Genomic DNA, 10,610 nt, shown 5'->3' on the forward strand with positions numbered 1-10,610 from the left:
ATAATAATAATAAAAATTCAAACAAAAAGATACAAAACAAAACATCCTATTTCCCTAAATCTGAGTCAGACATAAAGAAAGAGGTACAACAGTACCATTTCCTAATTCTCATCCACTTAAAACAACAGGATTAAGAAAACTAGCAACCAATTAATTCTTAGAAGACTGTGCAGCAGGTTAGCTAAGTGTCCTGTAATTGTCTCCAGTCAAAATAAATTTAATCTAACACTAGTTAACCGTGTGAGAACATCAGAGCCCACAGGCTCAGTCCTGTAAGCCTGCCCCCATCAGCAAGAAACTATCAGTCACATTTCTGACAGAGTAGTCACAACTCAGTTCCTGAGATTCCCTCCTCAGAGCAGCTCACAGGACTCAGGGAATTACTGCTCATGGCCACTCATTCAATATACAGAAGCTCAGGGTTTTATAGCACCTTCCACATAAGCATGACTAAATACATCATGGGCCACTGGTTGTTATGGTTTCTATGTAAGATGTCCCTTACAGTCTCAAGTGTTTGGATACCTGATCCTCATTGGATGGCACTTTTGTGGAGGTTATGATTGTATGTAGCCTAGTTAGCTGATACTGGCTAGTTGAGGTGGAGTTTGTAGGTTGTAGCTCCACCTACCTTCCCTAGCCACTTCCTATCTGTCATTTTAAGACCTACAATGACATTTCTGCTCAAATGGACTATAGTTTCTAAATTGTGATGAATTTTTTTTTTCCTTTCTCCCTGCTCTGTCAGATACTCTGTTGTAGTGATAATAAAAGTAATTGACACAGTGATCAACTCAACTTTCCTTCCCTGGAGAAGGTATGACTAAAGTCAATTCTCCAACCATACCTTGGCCTCTCCAGTGGTCAGAGGCCACTCAGAAGACATTGGTCACTTCATTAAAAAATAAAAGACAGCTAGATATATTCCTGAGAGTCTTTACTATGAGTTTTAGATATAACATGTCCAGCTTAGAAACAAAGCCAAAGTCAAAAGTAATGTTTATATCTACATAAAGAAAGAAGTGAGTTACATCAGTTGCACTTTAAAGCCCAGGAAACCTCACAGTAGCTCATATTATCTCAATTATTTCCAACAGCCATGAAAAGGTTTGGAAATAAGAACTAAATGAAAACAGTTTATATTACATAACCAAAATATTTTTTATCAAAGGAAAGGTAAGAAAAGAAGATTATATTAGGATATAGTAGATCTACCTTCAGGTTTCTATTCAATCACTTACTGGTTTATATTGAGTGAAGTTACCCTCGAAAGACAATATTTTCCCATCCAGCTCATATAGAGAATTAAACACAGTAGTGAATGTTAAATTTGCTTAATCAACTAAAAAGATTCATACAATGTTATTATTAACATATAATTGCAACATGCTCTAGTTCCGTGGTTCTCAATCTGTTGGTCTCAACCATCAGAAAATGCATACTTCTGATGGTCTTAGGAACTAAAACACCACTCAGTGGCACAATAACAGTTACGAAGTGGTAATGAAAATCAATTTGTGGTTGGAAGTTCCTAAGATCACCAAATATCTGTTTTCCTATAGTTGTGAGTTATGTGTTGAGAATTGCTCTATTTCAACCCACATTAACAACATGAATTCAAGCTACAGACTAAATTACCATACAAATGAAAAACAATACATCCTATCACATGTATATTTAATATGAGTGCAACATATCATTGACCAATTACATCTCTGAGCTATTCTTCACAATATTAACATAATAATTACAATATTGATACAGGTACATTCAAGAGATAATAATAGTTTAAGGTCACCTTAGTGGGATAAGGTACTGCCTGGATGCCTTCATGTTTCAGCAACACATGTCTGGCTTTACTCTGTTTCCTTAAGAACTTCTTCTCCATTTTATTAAGTTTTGGGCCATCTTTCTTATCAATGTTCATAGTAATACTGTAAAGAAAAAGTATAAAAAATGTAAATCTTAAGTCCTAAAGGAACAACTATGTTATTCATATATTCTAGTTTATAAAAATGTGTGTTTTGCAAAAAACCTTAGTTTCTTTTCAACAACTCAGAAAAGTGAAAACAAACCAAAAGGTAAAATTCTTCAGAATATAACACAAAGTCTGTCAGCTTAAGTCCTCCATCATGATGTAAACTTTGGGAGAGTAGGAATGTCAGCATGCAGTCCATACTCAGGAAATAATGTGGAATGTTAAGTGAGTGAGTATGTACACCTATTATGGCTTTAGTGCCATGACCATACAACTACAACACAGTGAGTGGCTTTGTGTAAACTTGTAAGTTAGTTGAGTAAAACAAACACATACCAAAACAAACAAACAAAAAACTGAAAAAAAATGACTTAGCTTCATATAATTAACTACTTAATACAATTGTTGCTTGTGGCATAACTATAGACTAACACAAAAAAATCAAAGTTAACTGCCAAAAATTGGGAAAATTTCCAATTAGAAGGGTTAGAACTACATAAAGATTTTAAAAGGGAGGTATTCAGCGAGGCAATAAAAAGCAAAGGGTAAACAGAAATGTCCACCAACAAGAGTGAAATATAGCTATAATTTGAGTTTGTTGGTATTACAGGTGTGTATCCCACAAACCCAGTTTATGCTTTTTTTTTTTTTTTAACTCACTGTGCAGCTGTACCTGACATCAGGCTCACAAAGGTTATCCTGCCTCATCCTTTGTGTGCTAGTATTATGAATGTGCACCACCATGCCTAGCTGGCATAATTTTTTTTAGAACAGAAAATGCTTATTGAAATTCTAGTTCAGTGCTATACACTTCAAAGTTAACAAATGAAATAAGCTCAAATAAAGTTATATTTTAATCTGGGCAGTGGTGGTGCAGGCCTTTAATCCCAACATTCTGGAAGCAGAGGCAGGTAGGTCTCTGTGAATTCAAAGCCAGCCTGGTCTACAGAGCTAGAGTTGCAGGACTGGCTCTAAAGCTACACAGTGAAACCCTGTCTTGGAAACAACAACAACAACAATATTACATTTCAAAATGACTGGGACCCAGTCAAACTCTATTTATTAGACTAAATTTGAGGACAGAAGAAAAGGGGTATTGGCTCAGTTTCCTAGCACACGGAGCACGTTAAGAGGTAAAGTCAGTAAGGCAGGCAGGTTGGAGAGCAAGGTAGAAGCCCTGGAATATTCCACCTGACCCAATTTACAATGGAAACACAGAAAGAGAGGAAACAGGAAGAAGACAGACCTTGGTGATTATTCAGATGTGAAGAAGAAAAGAATCAAGATAACTGAACAGTTGCTTGGATGCACCTAACATGTGACAGGAGTAAGGTCACTAAGATATTAGCCACAACAGTACTTCAGTTCCCTTCAGCCTGAACACATTCTGATGGTAAGGAGAGTACAGACACATAAAGCCTCTGTCACTAGCTAACTCCAAGTACATCTTTTTTGATACTGCTCCAAGTAGCAACTGTACTGTGTTCACGCCTGAGTCAGAAAACAGATAGCCATGGCTGGAGAGAGGGCTCAGTGGTTATAAACACTGACAGCTTTTCCAGAGAACCTGGGTTCAAGTCCTAGCACATACATCCATTGTAGCTCACAACCAGGAGTGAGCTACCAATAAGTTCCAGGAGATCTGACTCTCTCTTCTGGCCTCCTTGGGTACCAGGTATGCAAGTGGCACACACACACACACATACAGTAAACATATACCTAAAATGAAAATAATCTTTAAAAAACGCTTATCAAGCAACACAGATAAAGTGAATCTTCTGATTGTGTATAACATACTTATTAGCAAACACTAGAAAGAGCACCTAAATTCCTAATTAAACAGAGCTTCACATATATGTTTTATAAATATGAGAAATCAGTTATATGAGTTGGCTCCTGGAAAGGGAACTAGGTAGATAAGGATAGCCTTCCATGACTTTTGAATTTATAAGCTATCCGAACTGCATTATCTACTTAAAAAGAATGCAGAAATATTTAAGCAATTAGAAAAAAAAATTACCCCAGTTTTTTTTTTAATCACACTCCTTTCTAACCTTCTGAATTACACATCTATGTTGTTGTTTTTCCTTACATTCGTCGTTTATTTTTTTTCCTATTACTGCATAGAAAATTAACTACATGAACACAAGGTAGCAAAGCACATCCTTAAACGGGATGTGATACCCAGTAGCAACTCATTAAAAAAAAAAAAAAATTAACCTAAGTAGAATTTGCCATTTTAGCTCCTAAACTTTTCTTCTCTAGAATTCTGATTACCTGAATGTGCTGGACTCAGAAAGTCTCTCACCGGTACAGTCTTGGATACCTGACATACAGCTTGCAACAAACGTTCAAATGAAATCGACTAAAACCACTCCTACCCAGCCAGGGGCAGGACTGATCAAGGAAGAAGCAGAATTGTGGACGAACAGCCACGAGTATGCCTTTGCTTCAAAGAACTGATTAGAGCTGGAAAGGAATTAGGATCATTTGCAGGTCTCCCACCACAGTAACAGCTACCACAGACACCCCTGAGCACTCATCCCACGCCAAACACATGAACACTAAACCCTATCAGAGCTCCCAACACCCCGACATCCCTCGGCCCAAAGGCTGAATTCTCCGCAGCCTTGTCCGCCCATGCGGTCCAGGACAGCAGACAGGAGCTGCCAGGAGTAAGCTACGGTTCGAGACCCTCCATCGCCGCTAAAAACAGGCACCACACACTTCTGCCTCTCCTTACCAGAGATTTTCACCTCCCGGATGGTTTTTCTGTGGTCAGCCAGCCCCTCTCCAGCCTAGAGAACTATGCAAGCGTTCCCACTTTGCCTCACCCGGGAGCCGCCATATTACAGACAATCGCACTACATTTCCCATGAGTCCACGGGACTACCTCAGCGCTCCCACAACCCCCTCTCCCGCACAAAGTCTTTGTTGACACTTTCTCAGCCAAGTATCTGTAAACAGTAGTGTAGAATAGAAAATTCGGCTGCTTTATGTGAGTGAATAGTTGTTACTTCTCCAGAGAAGAGCATGCCAGTTGTTATCCAATAATGGTCAGCCCCGAAGCCACTTAAATACAAGTAACAATACAAAGTGAGAAATTTATATGTACAATTAATAATAAAAAAGGTCACGAGTCTGAAAGACAGCAAGGAGGAGCAGTATAGCAAAGGGTTTGGAAGGAGGAAATGAAATGCATAAACAACATAATTGTATTATGACTTTAAAAATAGGTGTTGTTCCAGCCCTACAGACTACAGCCAGGATATCTGAATCTTCTTCTAATCCCCCCAAGACAGCGCCCCTTACCAGCAGGAAGTAGCTTGGAAAGAACGACGCCCAAATTCCCAAATATTGTGTATAAATGTTTGTTTTCATTTAATTGGACTTTGTTATATAAAATTAAATAAAATAAAAAAATAAATATAAAAAATAGGTGTTGTTCATTCATTATAGTTATAAGAATAAAAGCTGGGGGGGGGGCTCCCGAGTGAGGGTCTCAAGTGAGTGGGGTCCCAAGGTGAAGTACCATGTGGGAGAGCATAGCAGGTTCCATAGCAGGTGAGGGTGACCGAGGCAGTGAGGCCAGGAGATAGAGCTTAAATGAGGAGTTTATTTAGAAAGGGGAGTGAGGAAGAAGGGAAGAGACAGGCACCTGGTACAGAAGAGGAGAGAGGGGGAAGAGAAGAAGAGGAGGGTAGCTGGTGGCCAACCAAAAGCTGGAGAGAGAGGGAGTGGGGGTGTGCAGAGCTTGCTTTAAAATGGAAACTGGCATAACTGAGTCCCCTACACAGCCCTGTAATGAATCATGCATTCACATTCACATTTTGTGAAGCAGATGCTAATTTTTTTTTTGCTCTCATCTATTCATCCCCGACTCAATCTACATAGTCCCACATGGTTCTCCATTCCCCCCCCCCCTTCTGTTTCTTCTAACTCCTTCTTCACTCACTGCCCACCAACCCACTGAAAATATGCTCAGGAGACCTTGTTCCTTTCCTTTTCTGTGAAGGACTTTGTATGAAACTATTAGGTTCCTCTTTGTATCCTACTTTCTCTGGTGGTATGAAGTGTAGGCTGGTGATCTTTTGCTCTAGGTCTAAAATCCATATATGAGTGAGTACATACCATGTTCCTCTTTTTTGTCATTGGGTTACCTCACTCAGGATGGTTTCTTCAAGTTCCATCCATTTGCCTGCAAATTTCGAGATTCCATTGTTTCCTTCCGCAGAGTAATATCCCATTGTGTAAATGTGCCACATCTTCTTTATCCATTCTTTGGTTGAGGAGCATCTAAGTTGCTTCCAGGTTCTTGCTATTACAAACAATGCTGCTATGAACATAGTTGAACAGATGTCTTTTTTAGCATGGATGAGGATCATTTGGGTATATGCCTCAGAGTGGAATTGCCAGGTCCAGTGGTAGACTGATTCCCATTTTCCTGAGGAACCATCATACTGACCTCCAAAGTGGCTGTACAAGTTTGTACTCCCATCACCAGTGGAGGAGTGTTCCCCTTTCTCCACATCCTCTCCAGCATAAGCTGTCATTGGTGTTTCTAATTTTAACCATTTTGAAAGGAGTAAGATGGTATTTCATAGTTGTTTTGATTTGTGTTTCTCTGATGGCTAAGGATGTTGAACACATTCTTAAGTGTCTTTCAGCCATTTTGGATTCCTCTATTAAGAATTCTCTATTCAGTTCTATACACTATTTTTTAATATGGTTATTTGGTGTTTTCATGACTTGTTTCTTGAGTTATTTGTATATTTTGGAATTCAGCCTTCTGTCAGATGTGGGGTTAGTGAAGATCTTTTCTCAGTCTGTGGGCTGCCATATGATCTTTTCATATGCCTTACAGAAGCTTCTCAGTTTGAGGAGATCCCATTAATTAATCGTCAATCTCAGTGTCTATGCTACCTGTGTAATGTTCAGGAAGCAGTCCCCTGTACCAATGTGTTCAAGGGTACCTCCTACTTTCTCTTCTAAAAGCTTCTAGCCAGAGACTTACAAGGATGACCCCAAGTAACAATTTGAGCAACAGTGGAAAAGATACCTTAAATGTCCTTTCCTGAAATTGAGATTGATAACTAACTTATGTACCATCACAGAGCCCTCATTTAGTAGCTGCTGGAAACAGAAGCAGACACCCACAGCTAAACACTGAGCCAAACTCCTTTAATACAGTTGCAGAGAGGGAGGAGTGATAAGAAAAGGGGTCAAGACCAAGCTACAAAAACCAGCAGAGACAAATTAGCAGGATGCAAGAATAACTCAAAAGAAAAAAAAATCAGTAGTCCTACTGTTTATAGATGATGAAGTGGCAGAGAAAAAAATCAGAGGCACATCACCTTTTACAATAGCCACAAACAACATAAAATATTTTGGGATAACAGTAATCAAACAAATGAAAGGCCTACAAAGCAAGAACTTTGTGTCTTTAAAGAAAGAAACTAAAGAAGATACCAGAAAATTGAAAGATCTCCCATGCTCTTGGATAGGTAGGATCAACATAGTAAAAATGGCAATTCTGAGAAAAGCAATCTACAGATTCAATGCAATCACCATCAAAATCCCAGAACAAATCTTCACTGACCTTGAAAGGATAATATTCAACTTTGTATGGAAAAACAAAAGATCCAGGATAGCCAAAAGAACCCTGTACAATAAAGGAACTTCTGGAGGCATCACCATCCCTGATTTCAAGCTCTACTATAGAGCTATAGTCCTGAAAACAGCTTCATATTGGCACAAAAATAGAAGACCAATGGAATCCAACTGAAAATCGTGATATTAACCCACACACCTCTGTATATCTGATTTTTGACAAAACAGCTAAACGTATACAATGGAAGGAGGAAAGCATCTTCAACAAATGGTGCTGGCATAACTGGATGATGGTGTATAGAAGACTGCAGACAGACCTATGGCTATCACCACGTACAAAACTCAAGTCCAAATGGATCAAAGACCTTAACATAAATCCAGCCACTGAACATCTAAGAAGAGAAAGTGGGAGATACCCTTGAAGGGATTTGTACAGGAGACCACTTCCTGAACATAAGACCAGTAGCACCAACACTGAGATCCACAATTAATAAATGGGACCTCCTGAACTTGAAAAGCTTTTATAAGGCAAAGGACACAGTCAACATGACAAAACAGCACACAGCAGAATGGGAACAAATATTTATCAGCCCCACATCTGACAGAGGGCTAATAGTCAAAATAAGCAAAAAACTCAGGAAGCTAGTTAACAAAACACTAAATAATCAAACTAAATATGGATGTATAGAACTAAATAGAGGATTCTCAATGGAGGAATCTAAAATGGCTGAAAGACACTGAAGAAAGTGCTCAACATCCTTAGCCATCAGGGAAATGCAAATCAAAATAACTGTGAGATAACATTTTATTCAAGTCAGAATGGCTAAAATAAAAAATAAAAAAAAATTCTGAAGACAAATTTTTTCTGGAGAGGATGTGGAGAAAGAGGTACACTTTGCTGTTGGTGGAAGTGCAAACTCTCACAGTCACTTTAGAAATCATTATGGTGATTCCTCAGGTAAATGGGAATCAATCTACCTTAAGATCCAATAATTCCACTCTTAGTCATATACCCAAAAGATGCACATTCATCTGTTCAACTATGTTCATATCTGCATTATTTGTAATAGCCAGAGCCTGGAAGCAACCGAAATGTGCTTCAACTGAAGAATGGATGGAGAAAATGTGGTACATTTACACAATGGAGTATTACTCAAGAGGGGAGCAATGGAATTTTGAAATTCACAGGCAAACGTATGCAATTAGAAGAAACCAACATGAGTGAGGTAACTCAGTCACAAAAAGACAAACACAGTATGTACTCATCATATATGGATTTTAAACAGAGATCAAAGGATTACCAGCTTACAATCCACAACACCAGAGAAGGTTAGAAAACAAGGAGGACCCTAAGAGAGACTTACATGGTACCCTGGAGAAGGGGAAAGGAACAAGATATCCCAAGGAAATTGGGAGCATGGAGTGAGGGATTTAGGGAGAAGAGGGGGGCAGGAGGGGGTGTGATTAGGCAGGAAGATTGAGTCAGGGCAAGAATAGAGGAGAGCAAGAAAAAACTTAGCATAATAGAGGGAGCCCTTATACTTTTTATCAGAAATCTGGCACTAGGAAAATGTCAATGTCCAGACATCTTTAAGGATTACCCCAACTAACCATCTAAGCATTTGTGGAAAGACTACTTTAAATGCCATTCCCAGATGAGATTGATAATTACCTTAAACACCATCCTAGAGCTTTCATCTAGTAGCTGATGGAAGGAGAAGCAGACACCCACAGCTTAAACACTGAGCTGAACTTCTGGAATCCAATTGCAGAGAGAGGAGTAAGGAGCAATGGGGTCAAGACTCTGCTCTAGGCACCCACAAAAAGAGCTGACCTGAACAAGGGGGAGCTCATGGACCCCAAAATGATAGCTGGGAAACCAGCTAACACCAATCCAGACCCCCTGAATGTGGGTATCAGTTTGGAGGCCTGGGTAAACTGTGGAGCCTCTGGTAGTGGATCAGTATTTATCCCTTTTATATGAATGGACTTTGGGAGCCCATTTATTATAGAGGAATCTCTCTCTGCCTAGACACAAGGGGGAGGACCTAAGCTCTGCTCCAAATGATATGACAGACTTTGAAGATCCCCCATAGAAGGCCTCACCCTCCCTGGGGAGCAGATATTGGATAGGATAGTGCTTTGGCAAGGGACAGAGAAGGATAGGAGTCAGAGGGAACTGGGTTTGACATGTAAAACAAGCAACAAGCTGGTTTCAAATTTCAACAAAAATTAAAAAATAAAGATGAGAAAGTGAGCTAAAAAAGAAAAAAACATATGAACATATCACTAGATGGTGAAAAAGCCTTTGACCAAATTCAATCTCCCCTCATGTTAAAAGTCTTAGAGTGATCAGAGATAACAGAACATGCCTAAACAGCATACTACTCAACTTTTTTGGAGAATCAAAAACCTAGGATAGACAACACAACCCTGTACAATAAAGGAAACTCTATAGGCATCACTATTCCAGATTTCAAGCTCTACTATACAGCTATAGTAATGGAAACAGTTTGGTTTTTGCACAAGAATAGACAGGCAGACTCATAGAATCAAGTAGACGGCCCTGTATTAATTTACACACTTAATAACACCTTATTCTTTACAAAGAAACTAATATAATAGAATTGAAAAGATTAAGCATCGTCAGCAAATGGTGCTGGCACAACTGGATGCTTGTGCGTGGAAGATTAAAGATACCTTCTTATCTATACCCATGCACAGAACTTAAGTCCAAATGGATCTATGAACTCAACATAAGTCTAGCCAGTTTAAACCTCCTAGAAAAGAAAGTGGGAGCCACCCTTGAACAAATTGTTATTGGAGACCACTTCTGACATATGACTGATTTCTAAAAATATACAAAGAACTCAAGAAGTTAGTCATCAAAACACCAAATAATCCTATTAAAAATGAGGGTACAGCAATATATAGAGAATTCTCAATAGAGGAATATAAAATGGCTAGAAGACACTTAAGAAAGTGTCCAATATCCTTAGCAATCAGGGAAATGTAAATTAAA

At 38.9% G+C, this 10,610-nt stretch overlaps 1 protein-coding gene across 3 annotated transcripts in view; it reads right to left on the bottom strand.

Annotated features, from left to right (window-relative positions):
- The window catches only part of Alkbh8 (alkB homolog 8, tRNA methyltransferase), a 50,376-nt gene extending 45,587 nt beyond the window's left edge, over positions 1-4,789 (bottom strand). For 2 of the 3 annotated variants that reach the window (XM_051178559.1, XM_051178557.1), the window contains exons 1-2: positions 4,722-4,788; positions 1,799-1,934 (exon numbers count right to left, since the gene is read on the bottom strand). In XM_051178559.1, the coding sequence (XP_051034516.1) occupies positions 1,799-1,927 (129 nt within the window). In that variant the 5' untranslated portion in view covers positions 1,928-1,934; positions 4,722-4,788. Of the gene's footprint in view, positions 1-1,798; positions 1,935-4,721 lie in introns of all 3 variants that reach the window. The other variant, XM_051178558.1, reaches the window with a different exon arrangement.
- Between the last annotated feature and the right edge of the window lie 5,821 nt (positions 4,790-10,610).

This window comes from Phodopus roborovskii, unplaced genomic scaffold (genome assembly GCF_943737965.1).
Source record: "Phodopus roborovskii unplaced genomic scaffold, PHOROB, whole genome shotgun sequence".
NCBI lineage: Eukaryota > Metazoa > Chordata > Mammalia > Rodentia > Cricetidae > Phodopus > Phodopus roborovskii.